The sequence below is a fragment of the Python bivittatus genome, unplaced genomic scaffold (assembly GCF_059951505.1).
Source record: "Python bivittatus isolate LINGU-HERP-01145 unplaced genomic scaffold, Pbiv_v1 ctg000100_np1212, whole genome shotgun sequence".
Lineage (NCBI taxonomy): Eukaryota > Metazoa > Chordata > Lepidosauria > Squamata > Pythonidae > Python > Python bivittatus.
Genome location: NW_028277038.1, coordinates 3,933,882 through 3,960,294, shown reverse-complemented (window position 1 = coordinate 3,960,294; position 26,413 = coordinate 3,933,882). Strand labels below are relative to the sequence as shown.

The window sequence follows — 26,413 nt, the reverse complement described above, 5'->3', positions numbered from 1 at the left end:
TTATCATTACAAGAATGCACCTTCCTTGCTCTTTGTAATGATATTGTGGTGAAATGAATGGATTCCGCATTTCCAGAGCGTTTGTCTGCTGCCATTTGTGCCCCAAAATCTGGATTTTACGCAGCGCAACTCTTCCAGAAGTCCATTTGCAATGCCAACACAATAAAACCAGAGTTCCTTTTTATTCTTCTCTAAAAGGCTATCCCTCCCGCTTTGCTAAAATATATATTCTGAATGGCACTGGACTAAGGGTTTTAGAGGGGCCTTTTAAAAACTGGAGGTCAGTTTTTAGGGGGGAAACTAGAAGGCGTAAAGCATTGCGTTTGGCAGAGGAAACAAAATGATCATGTTTGTTCTTTTCCCACTGCCTTTTGGTATGATTTGATAAAGCTGTATCTCATTACAGGTAGTCCTCAACTTAAGACGAGTTCCATTCCCAAGGTCTGTCCTTAAGTCGAATTTGTATGTAAGCCGGAACAGTAGTATTGTATAATACCGTATAAGTAGTATTGTGCAATGAACTCGAACCCTTGTGCATTTAACTCAAATCATGCATTTAACTCAAATCACTGGAATTTTGCTAGAGCATCCCTAATATTCTGCCAAGTATCTTAAGGTTGAGCTCACCCCCCCTCCCACTTTGCCTGGACTAGATGATAAATTTGCATAGCTCCTCCCTTCCTTTGTATGCGGCCACACCCCCTTCCCTGGTCCAAAAAAGCATCTCTGTAATATTCCGCGAAGGATCCTTAACACGAACTCGCTCGTCCCGCCCTCTTCGCCTCGAGTAGATGCTATATTTGCATAGCCCCGCCCTTCCTTCGTAAGCGGCCACACCCCCTCCCTCGGTCCTCTGCCCGCTCGGCTCTTCGGCTTTATAACGGGAGGCGACGCTTGCGCCTGCGCAGTTGGCGGCGGTCGGGCAGTGGTTGCCCTGGCATCGGCGAGCGGGGAGGCGGTGGCGGCGGCGGCGCGGAGCCGCGTCTGGAGACTCCCAGAGCAGGGAGTCGCCTGCGGTGGACGAGGAGCGGGAGAAACGCCCGGGGAGAACCGGCTGGAGGGGTCCCGCCAGCATGAGAGACCGTCTGGCTGAGCTGGCATCGGTGAGGGAAAGGAGGCGGCGGCGGAGGGAGGGTGGCTGCTGGGCAGGAACAGCCCCCCCGGGTGGGGAGAGGCCAGCTGACGGATGCGCCGCAGCATCCCCGGTCCGCAGCGGCGCTGCCGTGCCTCCTCCTGCAACCTGGCGCCCCTTGCAGAGGGGATGGGCGACGGCGCCCAGGGGTTGGAGGCGACAGGACGATGGGGATGGTAGTCGCACGCCTTCAGTAGGAGAGCCGCTTTGTACGACTCCAACTCCCATCGCCTTTATCTAGTCCAGGCGTGTGTTTTGTGCCCCTGAAGCCTTCTGGATTTTTATTTACCTCCCCAGAGACGTTCGTCCCCCGTACGGCCGCCAGCTCAGAGCAGCCCGGGGTAAAAAGAATCGCTCGGCGAAAGCAAGCAGTCTAATCCCCAGGTTGGGGAATGTCGCTGGCGGTGCCTTTCCTCTGGGCATAGGGCAAGGGCACAGCTTGAGCTTGGCAATTGCCCTCCCCTCTGGTTAACTCTTTTCCTAAAGAGAGCCTAAGTTTTATGCCTGAAGTGTTTGCATTTTTTTTTTTTAAAGCACGGTTTTCTGCTCATAATGGAAGAGGTTGGTTGGTTTGTCTTTTTAACGAGGAGCAAAACAAAGTCCCCTAAAACAATGTGAGTATTTTGTGTAACCGGGCATGTCAGCGAAAAGTTTGCCTGGCGTGTGGCTGTTTTGAAAACACTGCATTCCGTTTTGCTACTCCCAGTGAAGATACAAAGAATCGAATAATAAGATGAACAAACAACTCAGAACAAAAACACTTAAAGCCTGCTTGGTCCCTGTTAGCTGTATTAGACGGATAGACCAAAAATTAACGAGTTTTAAAACGTCGGAAATGAGAGCATTTGGGAAAGTGTTGGCCACAAATGTGTGCATGTTACTTTAAAGAAAGCATCTTACATAAATAGGGTGCAAATCTTTGTGCATGCATTTAATATCTCTGTATTGCTGATGACGATTTTAATTGCTATTTCGATTCCGAGAGCTGCTTTGGGTTCTCATGAAGGGAAGGGCAGATTGTGCCTTTAAAAGAATATTTACGTACATTTGAAGATGGACTTACCATATAGAGGCATGTATATATTGTACCTTTATGCATGCATTTGAAGGCATGCCTCTATATGCGATGCAGCGACATTTCTAACTCAGCTGTCAAGAGCGCGCTTCTGCCCATCGCCTCAAAAGTGATTCCCATTAATTGAAGTGAGATTGATTCCCTCAAGACCTCTTAAACTATGACTTATGAAGACACGCTTAAAATGAAGGACTGCACTGATTCTTTTCTTTCATGATGGCTTTACTCACACATTTGTGTTAAGTGGAATCAGTTAGACATATTCAGGTATTTCTGTTGCAGCTGGACCTTAGGTTTCTTTGCTGAGAAGTAATTTCTGAGTTAATTTAAGTACAGGTAGTCCCTGGGTTAAGAATGCCCAGTTTAACGACGACCCATAGTTAAGAACGAGCCTATTGTAGCAAAATTCGAGTTAAATACACAATGGTTTGTGTTAATTACACAATACTCCTTATTCAGTATTGTACAATAATATGTTCCGGCTTACATATAAATCCAGTAGAGGCGAATATGTGTAGCTCAGGGTTGAGCTGTGGAGTCCTTGGGGTTCCCAAGGACCAAGCTCAGAAAACCCAATTTACATACAAATTTGACTAAAGGACAGGCCTTGGGAATGGAGCTCGTCCTTAAACTGGGGACTACCTGTATGTTTGCCCCAACTGTTAATTTTATTATTGGTTAGGTTACAGTTGGATAGGGGACAACTCGTGGCGGGTGTATGGATGTACCTTCGGTGGACATATATAAGGCATGTTTGGTGTGAATGAATGAATGAAACTGATGCAAAGAGCAGAATCCAGCTTGGAACTAAGTTTCAGCCGTTGTGAGCAGCAGTTGAATAGTCTGAACTGGAAATGCAGGGGTAGGGAGTAGGGAAGAGGATGAGAAACCCCAGGAAGTATAGGTCAGGAAGACTTGCTTTTTGACCAGGGTAGTAATCACAGAAAAACAGCTGACTGGGTTTAAAAGGATGGGTGGAGGGTTAGTAACAGGCCAAGCTTGGCTAGATCCTGTGATGATCTCATCTCATTTAACTTATTTTCAACCACGCTGTAGCCTCTAGGATACAGACATGTTTGCAGGAATTCCCCATGGTCCATAACTCTCCTTTTCTCTCACCGTCATGGAAATTGGTTGCATTCCTTAGGACTGGGCCACCCATTTTTGTGGGAGTGTTCTTCTAGTTATGTCACTGATATTAACAGCCCCGTGTGATTAATTCAGTGCTCACAATCATAGTAATTCACATCATCATTGAAGGATTTGGCCTGCCAGCGAATGTCTTTTTGAGATAAATTTCTGGATGGGAGAGGTTTGGCCCAGCCACAGTTTATCATCTTACTAAGTTTTCCTAGAAATAAAAGGAAGCTCCCCTCTGCATTTCCAGAGCTGTTGAGCAAAAGTGTATTTCTCCCCCGCTTCCTTTTCCAAGCGGGAATGAAAAAAGATTACCCAAAACACTTGCATTCGGAAATGCTTCTCAGTTTTTTAAAAAAAACAGAAACCAGAAAGATTCTTCTCTACAAAAATGTGGCATATCCAGGAGAAGGATAGGCGGCCATCCTGATTTAAAAATTATTATTTCAACTTTTCATGCGTGCTAGGCGGCTGAAGTCTAGCTATTCCACGGGAGCTGTTACGGATGTAGATTGAAATTGCTTTCATTTTCTGCTGTCCGAGGTAATCTGCAGGAACAATGCCATCAGTATTCCCCTGTCTTTTTTTTTTTTTTTTGGTATCATCACAATTGGATGTTTGAGTGTGTCTGTGTGCTTGTGATACGTTTTTCCTTCCTCTCATTCTTATCTCTTCCTGAGGCAACAAAGAAGCTTCAAGGGAAAAGGAAGGTGTTAAGACTGGGAGCCTTTTGCTTAACACCAATAGCTTTAACCCAAGAAAAATGGTATTTTATTTGACTCCAAGGGAGAGCAGTGCATTTTCCTTTAAAACAAAGCAAAACTAAACCCCAGATTCACTTTCTAAGGTCACTGAGAAATAAGGGAGAACTTGCTGTGGATTAAATCGCCTTTCCTTGACCTAGTTTCCGCCCAGTTGTGTTAAATTATTATTTCTTCTAGCCAGCAACATCTACAGGGTTATAGGGGCCACTTATGGTCTAGGTACAGTTCCTGGTCTCTGTGATCAAATATTTCTGCTGACAAGACTAGGATTGAGCTGTGGCTAAGACCGTGGGGAGCTCCATTTCTGAGGGACCAGTGAATTAATTTATTTCTTAAGAAATCATCTTCATCATTCAAAAGAATCTTCTAGCATCTTGTGAGTGCTCATTTGTCATCTGCAGTCAACTTTTTAAATAGAATATGAAGACTTTTTAAAAAAGAAAATACCAGAATCTTTAATCTGCTAAGAAAGGAGGAGTTAGTTTGCAAATGCTGTACAAAAATCACACTCTTAAAGCATTATCAAAAATGTTACCTGATTAAGTACAGGGAGTGAGCAGTCAGGATTCAAACACCTATATCAGTCTTAAAATTGTGTCTGTTTTGTGTGCACACCCTTTCTGAATCACACATGTCCCTTGTTTACTGTTGCAGTAAGGAATATCTGGAGATGTTTCCCCTGGAAACCAAGTTTGCTATTTGTTAAAATAGATTTTGAGTGTTTTCTTCAGACTGTATTGCTTTAAATTACAAATGGCTTGAAATCTGTGTGGCTTTAAATCCTTGTGCCTCACTGAATTTTTAGGAAGTGTGCTCCCCCACATGCACACACACATATACATTGCTAGCAAAGCCAATAGGTGGCATTTGTCAATAAACATTGATTGGATCCCCCCCTTTAATGTATGTGCGTTCAAAAATCATAGCATGTTTCTATTTGTTTGTTTGTTCGATTTATAGCCTACCTGTCATACAGGAACTCATGGCAACAATTTATGGTTTGGTATAGCTTTCACACAGAGAGATTGAATAGTTCTGCAGTTTTGAATAATATGTGAATGACTGATACAGTATATAAGAGAGATCTTTTAACGGAGAGGGAATTTGTCTTCATGAGAGATGGATCGTTTCAAGAAATGTTCCCAAGATGTTTATTTTCCATGTATGTTTTCTTGGAAGTAGGCAGGAATAATACTTTTTGTAAGAATTGTTTATCAGCAATCAGGTTTTTAAGGGGTTATGATTATGTTACGCGAGTTAGGGACCTTTTCTTGTAACTGATGTTCTTCTAAAGCATTCTGGACCTCAAGGAGAACAGCGCGGTCTCATCTCTTATGGGACCTGTTCATAGTGAAATTTTGAGTGTTGAATGCAGCCCAAAGTGTGTAACTGTGAAAGCATTCCATTGATTTTTGTGAGTTTTGCTGCTCAGCAGACATGCGTAAGCTTGAACTTTTAGCTAAATAGCTAGGAAGTGTTTCATTAATTGGAGAAAAAAGCATAATATATTCTCCTAGGATTACGTAGGAAAGTTCTCGGTGCACAAACATTTCCGCTGTCTGTCTGTTCCTACTTGAAAAGCTTATCCTTTGTCTTATGAGTCATAAGAATGAGAGGATGCAGAGGAGGTGAAATCATGAATGAGATTTTTGTGATCAATCCTTTAACAGCAGGAAAAGACATCCATTATAATTTTATTAGGAAATAAGCTGTTCATGAAAATGAAAAATGGTCATCCGTCGAGTTGTATTCCTGTTCTTAAGTATGGTGGCTTGTGTTACTAGCAACAACCATTAAGCTGTGAAGCAACTGTACATTTTAAAAGGATTATTCACATGGCAAAATCTTTCTGATTATTGTAGCGTACTCAAAATGAAGATGGAGAAGCAACAGTCGTTGTCGAAAGTGACCATTATATGGAAGACTTTTTCCTACAGGTAAAAATCCATGCCAGAAGCAATTCTCCTAATATTTTAATGCCTGTTCTTTTTCTGGTCTACTTGGCCTCAAAAACGCTTTTCTCTTTTCAGAGCAGGTCACTTTTACCAAGAAAATGAGAAAAAGAGCTGCATTGTCTTGGATTGCCCTGAGACTAATAGCACTGCAGACTCTCGAGCAGCAAAAGCTAAATTCAGATGTGTTCGGCAGGATTCCCCTGAGTTTTGTAATCCCTGGTTGATGCCAAACAAGGGTCACACATGCCCTTCCATGCTTTAGGGACCGCCCCCAATGTTTATCTTCTCGAAGAAGCTGTTCTGGAGCACAGCTCTGTTGGAAGAAAAAGTTATCTTACCAAGTCCGTTTCTGAGCCGGGAGTAAAGACACTGACGAATTGCATGAAGTTAGGAGATTTATTCTTCACCCAAGTGCAGAAGCAATGACAGCAGGCAGTTAGGTGGGCAGCCGCGCTGGGCCCCCTCCCCACAGTACCTTATATACCTTCTGTTACATTCAAACCCACGTTAAGATGTCATGACTTCCTGATCCAATCAAAGCCAGTTACCTTGATCCATACTCCTCCCCTTACCCAGGACCCCTTTCTCTGATGCCAAATAAGGTTCTTCCTTTCTGTATGTAAACTAATTTCTATCACCTTGAGTGTTAACAGCCATATGTAAACATACATCCCTAAGAAACAAGGTCAGGACCGCTTATCTTTCTTTGTGAGGGGTCATCTGAACAAGAAGAGACTATCAGGTCAAGACAGTTTATCTGCTTACATGAGTTGCCGCCTTTTCAGTCAGGAAGAGGCAAACCATGTCAGCAATTAACACATCCTTGAGATTTTGAAAAGTGTTAAAGGTCTCATCCTCAAGAATGCAACCTTTTGATAATCTAAAGTACAGTCAACCATACATACAGGAAAGGGAATATTGGCATTTTGCTAGGCCTGCTTTTATTTCATATTATACAATATATAAAGATAAATGTTTAAACATCTAAATGTCTTAATATATAAAAATGTCTACATGCCCCAACCTTCTAACAGCTCTACTTGGGAAATCTGGGTGCAGGTTCTTTGTTCCCTAGCTGTCTACCCCATCCTTGCCTTTGTTCGTTGGTCATGTTGTGCAAGCTCTGAAACTTGTGTTAGACTTCAGCCTCGGTAATACTCACAACAGAGGGAATGCACCAGTTCTTTTAGAAAGATCTGTAAATATGGGCAAAGAAAAATGTTAGATTTGCACACGGATATAACATTGCTAGGGTTGGAAGCAAAAGTGTCTTCACCTCAGTCCAGAATCTTGTTTATTGTTTATTGATTTACTCTGCTTGGATACCACCCATTCTCTAGAGAACTAATAATCAATGATTTAACACACACACCCCCATTGATGCTTTTTCTCCTCCCCCGAAGGTCGAGGAAGTTAGAAAGTATATCTCCAAAATCTCAGATGTTGTGGAAGAAGTGAGGAAGAAGCACAGTGTTATCCTCTCTGCCACACATCCAAAAGACAGTAAGTTTTTCATCTCTGCGACTTTTAAGTATGGTGGCCGAAGTTGCATGGAAAAGTCACAGTGGGTGGCTGCTAGCGTCTTTAGAGCATCTCTTTAAAAAAAAAAATTCAACACAATTTATAATGCCATAATTTTACTGTAGCCAATTGCTAGGACCCAATTCTATTGGTTTTATAGTCTGTTTATTTCTTGTTGTCAGTTCCTAACTCTCTCCTATGAACTGACCAGTTGTACAATATTCATATCTTGGCGTAGAGCATCTGAAGGATACCACCCTGGGGAAAAATCACTGCAAAAAATTGTTTGAAAAGCAGCAAAACCACTATTTAGCAGATCATGATGCAACGGGCTTCAGATGCAACGGATGAAATTTGTGTTGTGTTTACGTCATTTTATGTCATTTGCACCACGAGTTTACTGTGGATAACATATTGTCCAATTCAACAGACAATTGGGAATAGACAACACCCACTCCCCTAATTCAGGGTTGCTCAACCTTGGCGACTTGAAGATGTGTGGACTACAACTCCCAGAATTCCCCAGCCAGCATGGCTGGCTGGGGAATTCTGGGAGTTGAAGTCCACTCATCTTAAAGTCGCCAAGGTTGAGGAACCCTGCCCTAATTGACCTATTAAATTGAGGTTTCACTACATACTTTTTGACTTCCTGATAAGCTCACTCTATATGGCCAAGGACTCAATCAAAAAAATCAAAATGGTGAACTATTTCTACCCTAGAGCACTCAAAGACTTCAGGTTTGCAATGGAAGAATCGTGTTCCACTGAAATCAGTAAGTCTTCCAAGAAAATATCCTTTCTCACTGGGGAAGGAATTAGAACCTTGTATAACAGGACTGAATACCACTAACTCAAGCCTTTAAAAATCTACTTGTTTACTCTAGCAGTTGTAATTTGAGTTAATTTTAGCTCTCTGCTCTTAGATTCATGTATAGAATGAGCTAAATACGGTATGCAGCAGTCTCCAGAGTCATGCAAGCCGTGCATGGTACGGCTGTTTGACTGGGGGTTGCAAAGGGACAAACATAGTTTTATTTAAAAAAAAACAAAAACAAAAAAACAGCTTCAGCGTTCAAATGGATGTTTGTGGTTCTTTGAAGTGTAAGTGCGTTGCTGCTGTTCTCTTGTACAATCAGCTGGAACGATCATTATCGTACGAGGAAAATACATCTTTGGGTGAAGGAAGGAAGTTTTTAGAGGCCTGAGATGAATGGAATCGCCTTAATAAAATTGAAATATAAAGGAATGCGCAGCACCCTTGCGGCTGGCTGGTTGTAAAGAATTTATCCAGCTGGTGAGAACTGGGGTGATTGTAAAAAGCCTCATCTCAAAGCCTCATCACGAACATCCCATTGCACAAGGCATCTGTCTCGCAGTTCTTCCTGGCATTTGGCACCTTGAACTAACTTGTTACTTCCTCTTAGTAAGGCTATTGTTTTCCTTGAAGATAGTAGGCAAGAAGAGGCAAATACACAAGGTATCTGTCTCGAAGGAGGATGAGAGAAGAAGAGGGGGCAGAAAATAACTTGAGCTCTGTTGCTTACTGATATATGCCTGTAACATCATATGAATGTCTATGTGTATGCATTCTTTTTCCTTCTCCTTCTCGTAGAAATGTATAAATATCAGGGTATCCATTTTGCCTGCAGGGGGGTGTCTCCCCCTAACCCTTGGTGGGTCCCCTCCAGTGCTCACTGTCTAATGAACCCTACAGTAAAGCCTTGATTATTTTGCATTGGAGTCCTGCGTTTTGATTCCGCAACGGCATATAAAGCACTTTAACATTTTTAAGTGCTGTCCAGGGATTACAACTTCAGGTATTCTCTACTCATAGATTTTTAAGGTGATAAGAATCACCCTAAGAAGCAGAGAGGAAAGTCATCACTAGGACTCTGTGCTCCTGGATTCATTAGGGGCTCAGCAGAGGGATCTACAATATTGGGAATATTACTCCAAGAGGAAAGAAATTAAGATGCTTCTTCAGGAGGTGTAACCTTAACCTTGAAGGAGATATATATGCTTACCCATAAACTCTTGTGGTAAGTGGCTGGAGGCAAAAGTACGTATCCCATGAACTCTACTGAAGAGTACTGGGAGATAAAGCCAAATTGTTTTGAACAGGAAAAAGGAAGCAAGTTCTCCTGTGTTGCAATAGCTGGTGGGTGGGGATCCTTTCGGTGATTTTTTTGCATTGGTGTCAAGAGTTCCAGAAGACTAAGAAAAGACCCTGAAATCCATGTAGGGGTTCAGGCAGTTTACAGAGACAGCCTCCAATGTTAATTTGTTGATCAGGGTGCAACATGGATAACTCTTTTGAACTGTAGTGCTTTGGACCCTTTTTCCTTCAGTAGTAGAAGGAAAAAGAGATCAGTACTGAATCTGAAATATGGAACAAAATTTGGGTGCCTTTTACTAGGTGGCTTCATCATTTGTTCTTCACCCATGGAAAACAGTCTGCTAAAAGCTTGGGTGACATGCTCTTGACTCATGAACATGGTGTTGTCCATCCTAGTTCAGAAATTCCCTAATTCCAGCAGCCTCTAGTGGGAACATCACTGCATCTTCAGTGGGAGGTGTATGTCACACGTAATATTTGCAATGGAGTTTGGGAAGCATTCTTCATCAAAAAGAGCTCTTAAGCAGGGTTCCCATTTCTCCTTTTGTTAAAGAAACGAAGGAAGAACTCGAAGAACTGAACAAAGAAATCAGAAAAACAGCAAATATAGTCCGTGCTAAATTGAAGTGTAAGTATACCTTAACTGAGAGTAAAATAAAAACTCCTAAGCAATAAAGCATACATTGTATAGCAATTTTTATGAAGGAACCAGAAAAAGATGTTTGCTACAGTCATATATAGATTATCCTGTTGACCATGTTCTCTATGTGCTTAATTGTCATGATTAATACAAGACTATCAGTGGTACTAATTAATTTATATGTAATTGATTGACCAGCATTGGAGAATAAGTTTACCATTTCCTCAAAAAGAAGTCTTTTTCAAGTATGTCTGGACTCCTAGTGACTTCGTATAGGCATCCTTCTTGGCAACAGCATAGAAATTGTTTATCATTGTTGTATTCTGGATTTTTTTAAACTTGAAGTCTAGTCTTCAGCCTTGATATTCACTGGCACTCTCCCATCCAGTTATTTACCAGGACCAACCCTGCTTTTCTTCTAAGCCCAAGAAAGTTGGCTAGGTTCTGCTCTCTACAGAGACATTAGCTTTTAGATTTAATCTAATGTGTTGGAAAAGAATTATGGGAAGGGGTTCTGGGAACTGGCCACTAGCAGGATAATTCTCTGAAAACTGAACAGAATGGGACCAAATTTGGTGTTGGGGGAGAAGCAGGCCAAAGAAAGATTGAGTTTAAAAATATACTTTCATACTTGCAAGATTCTGTCAATGTAGCTTTACAATAAAGTAGAATTAACTCATCTGGCTGTGATTCCTATGTGGCTTACCCCATGAGGCCAACATCAATCTTGTAAGTCTGAAAGTACAATTCTTCCCCCCCCCCATCTCCTTTACAGCCCTAGAAACTAGGGAGAGTCTCTTTTGAGCCTCTTGTCTCGCCCATTATCCAGCTGTGGGCTATGCTGTCTCTTATCTGACCATTCTCTTGGCAGCATCTCTTCACCCTCTCTCCCAAGGTCTTTTCCACATACCATTACATAAACACACACAGTTGCAAGACTAGGGGAAAACAAACATACACACAGATGTAAAACATTGTATCTTATATCTCATGAAGATATTTTCTTGACTGCAATGGAAGAAAATACAGGGGCTTCCTATGGCTACTTCTGGTAAAGGATTTGGAAATAATTCTTGTTCCGTGTGCCTCCTCTTACTTATTTGTTTTGTAGGAAGTTTAAAAAATCTTTTTTATATTTGGGAATGAGGGGTAATGACTTATTACCTCTGAGATGGTTTTGTCTGTTTCGTAGCCATGGAACAAAATTTAGCTCGAGAGGAGAATATTAGTCGAACTTCGGCAGATGTCCGGATACGAAAATCACAGGTACAAGTAGCAAATGTATTTCTAAGTCAGTCTTGGCGAACTACCACCCAATCTGATGGTTATTGGGAAACATAAGAAAGAGGAAATGTTTAGAACTTCCTCAGGAGTAAGAAAGGAAACTCATGGCTTGCATTTTGTTTGGATCTGGTTTCAAAGAGAAGGATGTATGCGTGCTCCAGAAGAGAATTTGCAGGCTGCATCTTGAACTTGCTTATCTTGCCACGAGGAAAAGCACTGCAAGGCATTCTTGTTTTCATCCTGCTCTTCTGCAGTGTCCAACATGGCATAGAGAGGGGTGTCTAGGCCCTTGTTAAAAAGCAAAGAAATGAATTGCTGAATTGACTAAACAAGAAGCTCTGTTGGATATAGGCCGCCATTCTTACTGCCAGTAGTGGCCTAATTGTTGTTTTGCGGAAGGCTAAAGCCTGGAGTGGCTGCTGTTTTCTTTCATTGGTCCTAATGCCTGGTGTTCAGAGATATGTTGCACTTACCTAGGCTGATTCTGTAGATGTCAGCCCTCCAAGGTAGACCAAACATGGAAACCAGAGACATGTAAGCTAATACTACTTTTATTATAAGGTTATAATAACAGAATTTTGCAGATCTGGATGTGCTTCTTCCCTCCCTCCCTTAATCTACAAGAGAACTAGCGAGGGTCAAGTCTGAGGCACTTTCTCAAATTACATTTCTGCCCCAAACTCAGTTTTCTTTTGTCTGACCATTGTCTTGGTTGAGGCTCTTCCTCCTGTTCCTCAAGGTTATTCCTTCTTCCCATTATATCAGTTCTATAGCTGATAGCTGTTCATAGTCCCTCATATGTTGCACTGAAGTAATCCTCAGTTTTCTGGATAGGACAGATATGCATGTGATTGGGGTGAAGGGACAGAGGCTAAGCGTTATACCTCTCCTTTCAGTAAACATTTGCAACCCTGTGTCTGCCTGTCCATTTTAGTAATGTCTAAAAAGGCCTTTAGTATGTACAAGAATTCTCAGAATTACTTTTGCAAACTCCCTCGACATCTCCCCCCAGCATTCGGTGTTGACCCGGAAGTTTGTGGATGTTATGACAACATACAACAGAACCCAGACCGTCTTTCGGGAACGTACAAAAGATCAGATACGGCGGCAGTTAGAAATAAGTGAGTGATCCTCCCTACTCATTTTTCCTGACTCTGCAGGATCTGCCCTATCTTACAAATGCGTTGCAGCAAAAATATATGCCAGAGAAAGGGCGATGATGTGCCTTGTAAGAAAATGATCTCTGTGTTTTTTCGCTAGCTGGAAAAACCACAACCGACGAGGAACTGGAAGACATGTTGGAAAGTGGCAACCTTTCCATTTTCACTTCTGACGTACGTATTTCAAACCCTCATTTGGTGGCTTTCACATCTTTTGGGTCTGAAAGACCACAACGCGTTGTCCAGTAGAAACGAATTAAACTTTAAATCTGAATGTCTACAAATTCTGTTCTGTCTTAAAAAAAAAAAATAGCAGTAAGTGTATTTATTTAATATCTGTTCCTTCCTCTTACCTTGCAAAGATTATTTTGGACACCAAAATGACCAGAGCGGCTCTCGATGAAATTGAGTCACGTCATAAAGATATTATAAAACTGGAATCAAGCATCCAGGAGCTGCATGAAATGTTTATGGACATGGCGATGCTTGTTGAGGTTCAGGTGAGTGGTTTAAATACAGGGTCACATTGTATAAGATGGATGGTGCTTTGTAGGTGGAACAACGTTGGAATAATAACCTTTGCCGGGGCTGGCCCCACAACCTAGGAAGTGACCTTCTAAGATGGTGGAATCCCAGTTCTAAACCAATCCGCTTGCTTAGTAGCTACAGAGATGGTATATAAAATAGGACAGACTGGTTTGGCACTCTTCCCTGTTCTGAATTCAGTAGGAAATAATAATAGCTGGTAATTTCAGGGTAAGGACTTGAATCCTGCACGCCATGTGCTCAGAACATTTAGGAAGGGATCGAGTGTCGATATTAAGACACCTGAAAGGAAAGGTCTAGCTAGGGATCATGTGAAACATTGATGCAAAAGATTCCATCGATCGATCGATCGAACTTGTTCCCAGTTGAGTGCTTCTCTCTGTCACAGAGAGAAGGCAAAATAGCCATTATATGTAGCTTATCAAGATAAAAGTGGGGGCACTTAGAAATTGATGACAGTCAGCGCGATTGGTTTGGTTCATTCCCAGTTTTGCCAAAGCGTCTTGGCTGGCTTTTGAAAAAGGCATGCTCTTCAACAGGGTGTTAATTATGGGGTGGTTTTAATTTTGGTTTTAATTCTGTTTATTTCGTAATGCCCATTTCATGTTTTTAATGTAAACTGCCCAAGAGAATTCAGTAGTCAGAGGTATAAAAGTCAAGTAACTGAATGGAGTTCTCTGGGGAACGTGAGTCTTTGTAGAATGCTGAGAGCTATTATTATGAAACTACTTTAGAAGCCTTTCCATGAAGATCTCTGCAATTAGTACTAAAAGTCTGGAAAACGAGTCTCACCTTTCTTCTTTCGATGGGTTTCTTTTCCTCCCAGGTGAACTAGGTGGGGGCAAATCAGAATGAAAATTTTAAATAGTATGTTCTAGTTGAAAAACATTTGTCAGTGGTGCTCTTGGCATCCGGCATTTTTTTACAGTGGTATCAGGCGTATTTCTTGGAAAACCATCATGTGGGTATTAAGATTAGTTTTTCATTCTCTTTTCTCAGAAAGCTTTGCTTTAAACATTACCTGAATGATCACATGCACCTCTGAATGTTCTTCATCGTTAGCTGTGCCTTCACATAGGATGAAATTATTTTTCGCACTTTCACGCTTCGGTCTGAACGTTCACGTAAGAAGTGCATTAGCTAACGATTTAAGTTCGTTTCTTGGAAACAGTGCAGAAGTGAACATTATAATGAGCTTTTTAAACATTTTGCTGTTTATTGCTGCTGATAATGTCTGCTGATGGATAGAACAACGCGGGTAACCTTTCTTCTGGAATACGCTCATCTTTCCCATGCCATTCACCAAATTGCTTAATCAAACCATATTAGTGGCATATACCGGCATTTTAATAGAAGTAGATTTCAGTCGTATAGGTTGAATGGGGTTCACTTTCCTGCTGCTATTCCCATCAAGCAGGTGGGGATCTGTGTAGACCAGTGTTTCTCAACCTTGGCCACTTTAAGATGGGTGGGCTTCAACTCCCAGAATTCTGGGAGCTGAAGTCCACCCTTCTTAAAGTGGCCAAGGTTGAGAAACACTGGTGTAGACAACGTCTCTGCACCATATAACACATGTCTTAGATGCTGTGGATCAAGTTCCTGAAGGAGACGCATCCTAAGGATACCAAACGTCTGTTTTTTCCCCCAAGAATCCTTTGTGCTAGAAGTCTGTTTCACTTCTGAGCCGAGTTTGTTGAGAATCTGAGAACTTAGAATCTCTTCCATTTGGTAATGGCCAAACATCCGATTGATCCAAGGTTTGTAGTCCAGATGGTTTCTGTCCTCCTTAGCATATGGTGTGAATATCCAACATCCAAAGTTTGGCTTGTCTGAGGAACATCATCTGTTCAGACAAGCAAAGAGAAAGTTCCTGGTTTCTTTCTTTCTTTCTCTTTTTTTTTTTGCCATTTCCTTTTATTTTAAGAATAATATAAGAAGGCAGTAAAGAAAAACACATTGTGTTGCCTTGATGATTTCAGAAAAGGAAGAAAGAACTAGGAAAATGTAAAAGGGGGTTTGCAGATATGCACAGGGCAGTAAAGCAGAGAGGCTTAATTGCACAGATGTTTCTGGGAACCTTTTCCTCAAGTGACAGATTGCCCCAGGGAGCAATCTAGTATTCCAAAGAGAGAAATAAATTAATTTTATTTATACAAGCTGAGCTGGCTTCTTGCTCTTTTCTCTGGATTGTTGTTGGCTTAAAGCTCATAAACTTTAGCCCTCACAGCAGGTTAAAATTATAATTGCCAGGCAGGGCTGTGGTTAATAGCTGGATTCCGGTAGATAGATAATATAAATAGAATTTTTTTGAGTCACCCCTATTAGAATATCTGTATTGAACAAGGTCTGCAAAGTAAATTTCATCTTTGTAATTAAGCTTCCAGTTTTTACTATTTTTCCTCCCTGCTTGTTGATGTGATTCCCTGGGATCTAAGTGAAATTCAAAATATTTAAATAAATAAGTAGAACCCGCATAACATTTTCATCTTCGTTTCTGCGAATGCCTTCATCGTAGTCGGTCACGCTCCTGTAATCATCCCCGTCCTAGACGGATTTGAACGGGTTTCAGTCTCAATTCTTGGTGGCTGACAGGACTCCAGAAGATGACATTAATGGCCAACCCCTTTTTGTCATTGTTGTCGTTGTTGTGTGTTGTCTGGCTTTAACCTGAAGGGCGAAATGGTCAACAGTATTGAGAAGAACGTGATGAACGCCGTGGACTACGTCGGGCACGCGAAAGAAGAGACGAGGAAGGCCATCAAATATCAAAGCAAAGCTCGTAGAGTAAGTTTGCCTGTCGGCTAAGCAGGCTTCCCCAATCAGCCATTTCTGAATGTTGTTGCATTTGTGTTGTCTTGCAACAGCCCTTCCAGCACCCCCACCCTTCCCACCTCACTCCAGGAAGGACAGTTTGAGGACTAGCAGCTGCGTCTGACTTCCTCTCCTGCCTGCCTGAAGTCCAGAACCCCAAACCCTTAACCCACCTTCTGCAAAACTGAGAGACGCGCCTTGCTTTCCTTTGGCAGAAAAAATGGATTATTCTCATTGTTGTGCTGGTGCTCTTAGTTGTACTCGCTCTAATAATTGGCTTGGCGGTCGGGGTGCCGTGATGCTTAGATGCTGTCCATGGGCATCTCTCCCTGCTACCTCTCCGTAAGTACTAATCAACTAACCGGCCTTGCCCATTAACCTTTTCGTGAACAGGGGCCCATGTAACACGGCAGCGCTGTTGCGCACTCGCGTTCCCAGCCACAGCAGGTCTGAAAGCGAAAAAGCAGATTTTGCATGGGGACCGAGACCTCTAGTGGCTAATTGCCCTAAGTGTTTTCTCTTGCCTTCAAATATTCCACGGGGTAAAAAAAACCAACGAGTTGGCGCTGCTTTCCTTGGGCCCCTTTTGAGAGGCTAGGAATATGGACATTTGGCTTTTACAGAGAGTTCTTCATCAGTTTAGAAGAGGATGGGGATGAAGGGAGATTGAGGATTAAGATCACAGTCTGTAATCCCTCCTGATCCACACATATTAGATTTTAGCGGATCTTTGCTCGGAGGAGATGATTCTTCAGATCATTCAGCTTCCCCGTTCTCCTTGCCCATGGGTGAAATTGCTACACTTTGTATGGTTATGATTAAGAGGCCCAAGGTCACTCCTCACCTCTTCGTTTTTTTTACATCTATGTATACCTATTTGGGGATGAGCTAATCGTAGTTTCCCCTCTCTTTGCAGAAACTGATGTTCATGCTAATCTGTGTAACTGTCTTGATTGTAATCCTTGGAATTATCCTAGCAGCGCACTTCTCATAGCCACCAGCCTATATTCGGAGGTTGAGAATCTCCCGAAACACTTACGCAGGGAAACCAAGTTCTCATCAAGATGCCTTCTTTTGCCATAACCCGGTTTTCTTTTTTCAGAGATGGGAAAGTCAGTAGCTGTTAAGAGCTTGTAGGACTCTAATGCTTGGATATCTGCAGATCTGAACCAAATGTGAAAGAAGCTGGAAAGCCTCTGATATGAACTCACTTTAAAGGCTGCTTTAATTTACATACATGCACACCTATATATGATGAGTTGTAACTTCCAGTACATCAGTGTTACCGGTCAGAAATGAGTAGATTCGTTACCCAGAAACGGTTTCTGCAGTTTGTCTTCAGCTCACCTAACGGTCTTGTTTGAAATTAAAGCAGCCATATTTGCAGTTGACGGTAGTCCTAAATGCTATGTTTTAGAGGTATGTTCCATGATAATAACTGAATTTATCTTTAAGTAAATGTGATTAAGGTTGAGGCGTACAATTGCTTTCTCTTGTCTCCAGTTTTAATGTATTTTAAATCAACTTAAAACCACATAATATTGGTAAACACAATGTTTTAACATTTTAATAGCTTCAAGGCAACGGGTGGAAATCTTAAGTGCCTCCTTTTTTTAGCAGTGAATCCCTGAATTATTTTTGAAAAATATCAGCACTGTTGTTCAATAATGTTAGTTTACTTGTTGTAAAACACTGATCTGGTTCACACATAAAGCTGGAGCAAACCAGGGCTAGAATTCAGTCCTCATACTCATCTGTCCTCTGGCTGAGCAAAATTTTCTCCCAGATTTTCTTCCCTTTTATACCGAAAGTGGCTTGGCATTACACTTGAGCCAGAGATCCTAGTTTAAAGCAGACTCTGGTCAGTTAAACCAGCTAGCCAATCAACCCATACTTGACATTGACATGTTTTGAACTGACCAAAGTTAGTTTTAAACCATCCCCTGTCAACTGAAGTTCGCAATAAACCAGTTGCCCTTCAAAATGAAATTAACCTTGACTTGATTCTTATGAGCCAGACAGGTAGAGGACGAAGAAAGAACGTGGGGTCCTAATTCTCAGCCATCTTCCTGCTGCCGTGCAAAACTAACACTAAATCCAGCTTTAGTGTAATGCATGAACCAAGCCTTTCTTGTCCTAAAGATACACTGTGAAGTTTACTAAGCTATTTTGTTTTGTGTGTGTCTATTTCAGTCTGTTCAGATTTTTGTTTCAAAACCCTCAAACAGCATGGCCCCGTTGAGATGGGTGGGAGGGGGGCGTTTGCACCTGATTTCAAGCTACCTTTGCTCTGCAGCGCACACCTACTATGGGAATGACCTCTGTCTGCATCTTTGAACCCCTTCAGTTGAAGAGACTAGTTTGTGTGAAACAGGTTCTCTTGGGTGACTCGGCCCCTGTGACTTTGCAAAGGTTCTTGTGCAACTCCCCATACATTTAGCAGAGCAAGTGCCTCAAAGCAATTCTGCAGGTTGCGCACAGAAGTCTAATAATGGAGAACAAAGATACCCATGCCTTCTTGAGTTTAGCTTGAGTTGAGCTTGGATTTTATTTCTGGACTCATCCAAGCTGGAATACGGAGGGGAGGGCTACCTACTAACAGAGTAAATGTTGGGATTGCATTAGTGTTGGCTCCAGCACATTAAATTCTTGCTTCCTTGTTGCCAACAAGCTGAGGAATAATTAGGAATAAATGTCTTTGTAATTTCCTTTCTAATACTTTTATCTTGAATAAAACACTGATTTTGTTGGAAGATGTGACTCCAAAAGATGACAGGGTTTGCAAAGGCCTCTGTTTAAAGGTTGCACTGAAGTCCCACGGGTTTTAATGGGGTGTTGGTTACATATTTTCCTCTAGATCTGGGGCCGAAATGTCCAGCTGTTAAGAATTTTTAAACAATTCAGAGGCAACTGAAACAAGTTGTATCTTAATCTGGCTTTACTGTTTTGTTTTTTTGTATGGTATTATTTCTGTAAATATATGTATATGTAACGGGGATTTGCTTTCTTATTGTTAAAATATATATGTAGATATTTATGCTGAAAGTGAAATAAATTGTGATAGGTGCCTTTCTTGTTTTTTAACAAAACATGCTTTGAAATGCTTATTTCTGTGTTTTAATTAAAGAATAATTACAGGTTTATTTTACCTTGCAACTAATCCGTTTCCTGGAACTTACAGTTTGTTTACATATATTGAAGACGTATTTTGTATGCATTTCGTGACCTCAGCACTAATTTTAGGAAGTGGCATTTTGAAATATCCGTCTACCTTCTGATGTGCGTAAATTCTTGAAGGTTTTAAAATGGGACAGCTTGGCACTAGACATATAATAGCATGAACCTAAGGATAGTCTATACAGTTTTGGAATTCTGGAAAGAAATGAGAAAATGGAAGTTGCATTTGCTGGAAGTACAACTTTCTCCAAGCAGGCCCCTCCCGTTTTATTTCACTCATTTGATTTCTCTCTCTTGTCAACCGTCAAGAACGTTCAAGACAGCTCATGCCATTAGAGCAATGAAATAAAATACAGACATAAATAAAGCGTACACGTTCAACTCAATAAACAAAGAAGTTATTGTTTTAAACAAAACAGTTCTAAATAGCCCAGATTAAGAGCTGTGTTGTAAAGCCCTTTCTAAAAGTGGACTAGAAGAATCCTAATGAATGAGTTCTACAGCGTGGGAGTGGTTCAGGATCTTGTCTAATAATCCCTCGTCTCTAAAAGTAGTGATATCTTAAGAAGAACCTAGCCAAGTTCATAAGTTCATGGTCCTGCAGCCCCTCATCTTGTGTTGAAGTAGGTGTCTCCTTTATTTCTCTTTGTACATATGGCTGGAGCAAACAAGTCAGCTCATGCCATTAGAGCAGTGAAATAAAATACAGACATAAAGCGTACACGTTCAACTCAATAAACAAGAGAAACACGTATGGTGCACTCAGGGTTTAACCCTGATATCTGGATACCCAAGGAGCTGTAATTATAACAGGAAATCTGAGCAGCCTGTGTTCTTTGGTCTTCAGAAGGACACCTTCTGAACAGCTCCATCAGAATTACTAGATTCACTTGTTTCCAAGTTACTCCGAGGCCTGAGAAGGTAGAAACTGGAAGATATATATATATATTTTGGCCCTTCCATTTAATAATGTTCAAGTTTTTGCCTTGAAATTCTTCCTAGCTTCTTTCTGAGTGAGTTTTATCACTCCTCCCCCCCCCCTTTTTTTTTTCAGGTTGGAAGGACTTTGTCAGCTGCACAGATTGTGATTTGACAGTAGAGGGCACCTGGACTCTTTTTCCTTGCGTCAAAGACACATCCATGTAGTCTCCTTAGCACTAGCAATGAGTTGATTGGCCGTTGTCTTTCGCAGGAAAGGTTCCCCACCACCACCACCACCCCCCCCCCCAAACCTTGATGACTATCAGACATCCATGGGGTTTTACGGCAGTCTCCCATCTGCAGATTAAGTGGGCCCGCTCCAGCTTAGCTTTTTTGGACCAGCCAAGGTTTAACCAGGAGCTGCCATGTACTGTGGGCCTTTATTCATTTTGATAGCTACCCCTATCCCTAACTTGGGAGGAATGCCAACATTTTGACCAGATATTGTTGTCTCCCTGCTTTTACTCCACCAGTTCTATCTGAGATGCTGATGGCCTCAAGATCACCCAAGTTAGCTTGATGGCTGCAATGAATATCTGGACCTTTGTCTCTCCAGTTGGGCCTAACTGCAACACCCCATAGATCCACTGGAGGATGTAATGTGTCTGAAAAGGGGTGCCTTCTCATTCACTTGGCAAAGAGGGAGGTGGGAACCGTTTCCTCCAGGTGTTGCTGAAGACTCAACATGTCTCATCATTGGTCAAGTTGGTGACATCTAGGATCCTGGCTCCAGTGTCAGTTGCAGAAACAGACCATTCTAATGCCTTTCGCAAAAGGTTCTGCATTTGGGCAAGGAAGAATTTTGGATTAACTCAGCATCTTCCAGTCTGGTGCTTTCTGTGGGTATCAGAATGCTTAAGTAACTGAAAAATTAGCAGCAAGTCTTCAACAACAACTCACTCAGATATGAAAAATAATGACCCAAAAATCTCGGCTGAAGAAGAAAACAGGCCCCATTGATGGGGAATCTCAAGATGTCCATGTTTGGCTTTCTTGTGCTTCTAGGTCCTAGAGATCCAAGTGGAGAGCCTTTGGAATCAGCTTGGATGTGCCAGGGATAAATAATGATACCCAGAGGGACTGCCATCTTTTTAAACTGAAAATCTGTGAATGTTTAGAAGCCATTTTACTGTTTTAATCATTACTGATATGCACCCAAACAGGTTCTTTTATCAGCTGCTAGATCCTAGTTCAGAGGTATACCCCCCTGATTTCAGAAATGTCCTGTTCAGCTTCCAGAGCTCCTTAAAAAAGTTCTTTTTATTTTGGGCCTGTTTAAGAATTGGAAGAAAAGTCACCAAGGCATGGGAGAGCTGTCAGTTGAACTGAGAAATCAAACAAGCCTGCAAGAAGATCCACTTCTATAACACTGCTGGGTTTTGTCCATGAAGTATAATCCAGTAGCATGAGATCACTCACCATTCCAGAAGACCAGGGAAAATAATTGTGAGAAGCCCCCTCGTAAATTGAAACTGTAATGTAACATTCAGCCCATAATGGCTGAGTGACAACCCAGAAAGAAAGATTCATGTTGAGTTATAAAATTACGACAGGAGGAGCAAATCAAAGCCAGAACCTCTAGCATTGCCTTTATTTCCAAGAATGCTTCTGGTTCCCACCCGGCCCTATGGGCCTTCTTAGAAAAGGAAAGACCCAAGCTGGTGCTGCTCAGAGATTTTCCTCAAACTCTGCCAACCTGGCATGAAAAAAAGAAAGAAAAAGCAGTAAGAGTTGGTAGAAAATTGCATCGCATTCTTCTAGATTCCAGATCTGTCCACTGGCCTAAAATGATCAGCCTACCACCTTGGGTTATCTTGGTGGTATTTTCAAATATCTCCCTTCTGTGTCCTAGTAAGAGGTGGCTCCTAATGTGTCCTGTAGATGAACAGTCTGACTCAGGATATAAGTAGTTTAATGATAGCAGGAGTAAGTTTCCTATTGGAAGGAATATTCTGACCTTGCAGAAAGGTCTGGTGGAGCTACAGCTGAGAACTCTTATGGCTGTCTATCCCCATGTTTCTCAACCTTGGCACCTTTAGGATGGATGGACTTCAACTCCCAGAATTCTGGGAGTTGAAGTCCACCCATCTTAAAGGCACCAAGGTTGAGAAACACTGGTCTATCCTATCTATTGGGGCATCTGCATCCATTTTATGGACAAGCAAGGTGTGCTGGGCAGTAGGCTTTGAAAGCTACCTTCCGTTGCCCCTTCCGTTGAAGAACGTCATTTGCAAAAGGCATGCAAGAATCTGGGCCGTAGAAAAGTCATTTGCTTGAAATAACGAGCCAGGCTCTTACGTTTATCATTACCTCTTGGCGTGAATACAAGAAGAGATCTGAAACCATTTTCTTTTAAATCCACCCATCTCCCATTCATCTCACCTTGCCCAACCCAAACACATCAGATCTCACTTTGGCTGAGACGGCGGTGTTCCCATCATTTATTTCTTTTTCCCCCCCAAGGGCTGAAAGGTTTGGCTTCCATCTCCAAGAGGATTCAGGAGTTCCTTTTCCTTTAGCACATAAAGAGGTCTCTCCTTTCATCCTCCTCCTTCTCCCAGTTGCTAGGCAGCTGCCTGATCACCCAGCGAGAAGTTGCAAATTGGGGATGCAAGTGGACGGCAGCCGTCTTTGGTCGAAGGGGGTGGGGGCCGAGAAGGACCATCCAGCTAATCCCCACGTCATACCCTTCTGGATTGGGAATGTAGAGGCATCTCCAGCTGACAGGGAGGTTTTAAAAGGAAGATTTAGGCAGGGGCCAACCTGTCCCCTTATCCTTGTAAGCTTCTCATTCCAGGCCCTCCGCTAGGTTTCCTGATAGGTTTGCCCCGACCTGTTGAAGCTGTCCTGGGCTAGCCCCGGCAGGGAGGAGAGCTGAACTTTCATCCGACTAGCCCTTCCCAGCCTCCTGGCCCACCTGCCCCCCTCCTTTTTTTAAAATTTCCCTGCATCGGAGCCCTGAAGCACAGCCTGCAGCTTCGTCCTTCCACCCGTCTCCATCAGCACTCAGGCCTGGAGGCTGATGCTCGGTGGGAGAGAAAAGGAGCACCGGGAAGGAAAGCCATCTTGGTGTGTGTCCCTGGGAGTGTGTGCGTGTGGGTTCAGTGCACGGCACACACGCGCCAAAGCACTGCTGTTCCATAGGCTGTGGCGGCGGCTGCACGGCCAATGGTGCGCGCTCCCTGCCTCCCTGCACACAGTCCCAAGAGCCTTTGGACAGCTCACGGGCACACGGGGGCTGCCGGCTCTCCTTCTTCCTCCTCCTCCTCCTCCTCTCGTCTCAGGACCAGGCTGAGGTCTGATTTCATTTCCTGATTGATTATTTTCTGCTGCTTTTTCTTCTCAGCTCCGGCTGCAGCCCCTGTTTATGGGAAGAGCTGCATTCTGAAGGTAAGGCACAGGGTGGGTTTTATTTGTATTTTTATTTTTATTTTTTGCTGACAGGCTCTTCCCATCCTGCTCCTTCTTCCTAAAAATAGCTTTATCTGCTTAACTGGCTTAGAGGGTAACCCATCCTTGGCCTTGCTCTGCCTCCCTCGCTCTCTTTTTAATTTTCTCTCCCCACCACTGACCCCTTTCTGGGCTGATCAGCCACCCCCCTGCAGGACAGGCAGTCCCAATCGCAGCCAAACTTTATTATTCTGCTGGAATGTGACAGTGGGGGCCTTTGACGTCCTTCAGAAGCTTCCTAGAAGCCGGGGGGGGGGGGGGGAGGGAGATCGGCTGGTTGGTTAGTTGGAAGGAATGGCCTGTCTGCAAGGCTGGGAGCGTAAGATCTGCACAGGATTAAATCCTTTTGCTAGATTATTCTCTTCTCTTTCCTTCTCTCTTGCTTCTCTGGGTTTTTTTCTTCTTTTTTTTTGGTTGTTTTTTTTTTTGCAATTTTCTCTTCCCTGTCTCTGTCCCCCCACCCCCACCACTGTCCTCTCTTTGATGTTATGCATTATTAGGAGGAGCAACTGTATGTATTTTTAAAAGAAAAAAAACCCTGTGTCATCTCCCAGAGGAGATCTCGGCTTCTTCCGAAAGCTCATGTTCGAAGGTGCTTTGCTGTCGCCGTCTGAACGTCTGCGCCGAGGGGAAACTTTGTCACCCTACCAGCCAATGTATTTCTAGTCCCCCCCCCCTTCCCCAATTCCACTTTCTTCCTCATTTGGTTTCACCGTATTAATTGCTTTCCCAGTCAGCCCCTAACCATTGAAGCGTTTGCTGTCATTACGCCTCTCTCTGAAACACGAGAGAATGAAATTAGCCATGGGGTTTCCACCAATCTCTTTGCATGTGCACCTCTGTTGCCTCTGCTTGGACTGTGTGTGGTTGGGAGAGGGGGCCCTCCAAAGCTTGCTTGGAAAAGGAGGCAATTTGAAACTCTTCTGCATTCCAGAGTTACCCATGGTTGGGGTTTTGCAAGCTTGTTCTGGAATGGAGTGCTCCCATGAGTATGGAAATACTCTTTGGGGAGCTTCTGAATATAAGTGTGTGGGTGTATGTGTGTGTGCATATATATCCTGTGGGAAGATCCAGTGGGATTTCCAGATCCAGATGGACAGGCAGGTACTGCCCAATCAACCAGACGTCGTGGTAGTAGACAAGGACCAGGAGTGGTGATGGAAGTAGTGGTGCCAAGTGACAGCAACATCAGGAAGAAAGAGTAGGGGAGAAGGACCAGGGCCTGAAGGAGGAACTAGAGAGGATGTGGAAAGTCAAGGCCAAAGAGGACCCCGTGGTGGTGGGAGCACTCGGGGCTGTGACTCCTAAGCTGGGAGAGGGGCTCCACCAGATCCCAGGAGAACATCAGAGCTCTCTGTCTGCAGTGCTAGGAACAGCTCAGATCCTGCGCAGATCCTTCAAACTCCCAGGTCTCTGGCAGAGGACCTGAGATTGAGGAAGACACAGACCACCCATAGGGGTGAGAGGGGATTTTTTTTATATAATGTATCAACCTCCTTTCCTTATTCTTCCATGTAGACTGAAATGTACTGACAGGGATACAGTTCCACTTAATGCAATATCTTCTTCCTAAGCATCAGCATCATTGTTGCAGTAGTTGTTATTAGTGTTGTTGACTATGGAGACACAACACTAATTTCATTCTCAGCCATGGAACCTCACTGAGCCATACCTTCTCTTGGCCCAACCTACCTCACAGGATTGTTTTTCTGACTTTAGGGAAGAAGCGCCAGGCACGTTGGCTTGAACGTCTGGGGAAAGGCCGGGAAGAGGGTGTGGTGGGGAGAAGAAGAATGATACCAATAATACAACACAACCCTATCCATAATTATTCAAAAAAGAAGTTCCAGAAAGTCAGCGATGGAGAATTCCAGCTGTTGAGATCCACATTTTGAAAAGAAAGAAAAGTGAAAGTCTTTGCTCCTACATTTTGGCAGTAGGGGAAACCAATGGTTAAGGGTACGGTAGCAGATGCCAACAGCTAGGAAAAGTGAGGATGAGGTTGTGAGAGAGTGCAAATTGGTGACATAGAGGTGTCAGAATGCGATACCTTGGAATGGTGAAGATGCACAGTTTGGCAGCCCTGAGGAACTGTATTAATTTCTTGGGGGCTCTTTTTTAAAACCTGTTGTCCAGACAGTTACCATGGATGATACCTGTTTATGCTTCTTCTCTATGCCTTGATGGAAAGTCACCTTGTTAGGACTCTAGGGGCAAACTGAATAAAAGTGTTTCTTTATGAATCCCAGGATCCCAAACCCTTGACTTTCCCAATGACAGCCCAATCATGCTGCTTCCAGCCACATTCTGGACCTTTCAAATATCTGTAGCCCAGGGGTTTGCTCTATCCCCAGGGTAGTTTGAGTGTTGTATCCTTTGCGCTGATTTTTTTAAGCAACTCTCTAGTTCTGCCCGTGTTGCAAGCACTGACTTATGACGTAGAAACCTGCCTGATGTCTTTAATTTTTGCATGTTGGCATTCAGGAACAGGCAAATATCTAGGAGTCAGAGCCAAGCCCTTGACATACATGTGATACACAATGATTGTCTTTCTGAGACGTTATTTAATACGCTGCAAGGGTTGAATTCCTTGTGTTGAGGGTCTGGCTGGTTTGTGCAAAGGCCCGCTGAGTGTAGCCTTTAACCAAGGCTACCCTTTGAGGG

At 42.8% G+C, this 26,413-nt stretch overlaps 2 protein-coding genes across 6 annotated transcripts in view; both read left to right on the top strand.

Moving 5' to 3' along the window:
• The first annotated feature begins 893 nt into the window (after positions 1–893).
• On the top strand, positions 894–19,370 carry STX2 (syntaxin 2). Of its 3 annotated transcripts, XM_025165696.2 has the most exons (11): positions 894–1,103; positions 5,971–6,045; positions 7,467–7,566; positions 10,254–10,328; positions 11,533–11,606; positions 12,637–12,745; positions 12,885–12,958; positions 13,147–13,284; positions 16,004–16,114; positions 16,357–16,483; positions 17,058–19,364. In XM_025165696.2, exons 1-10 carry the CDS (start codon positions 1,074–1,076, stop codon positions 16,438–16,440), a joined length of 870 nt encoding a protein of 289 aa, XP_025021464.2. In that variant the 5' UTR covers positions 894–1,073; the 3' UTR covers positions 16,441–16,483; positions 17,058–19,364. The 3 variants fall into 3 exon arrangements, with proteins under 3 accessions (XP_025021464.2, XP_087991425.1, XP_087991426.1); XM_088135299.1 differs by having other exon boundaries at positions 16,357–19,370; XM_088135300.1 differs by lacking the exon at positions 16,357–16,483 and having other exon boundaries at positions 17,058–19,358.
• A 4,174-nt stretch (positions 19,371–23,544) lies between these two features.
• The window catches only part of RIMBP2 (RIMS binding protein 2), a 75,287-nt gene continuing 72,418 nt past the window's right edge, over positions 23,545–26,413 (top strand). For all 3 annotated transcript variants that reach the window (XM_025165695.2, XM_025165691.2, XM_088135296.1), the window contains exon 1: positions 23,545–23,689. The gene's annotated coding sequence lies outside the window, so the exon portion shown is untranslated. The remainder of the gene's footprint in view (positions 23,690–26,413) is intronic.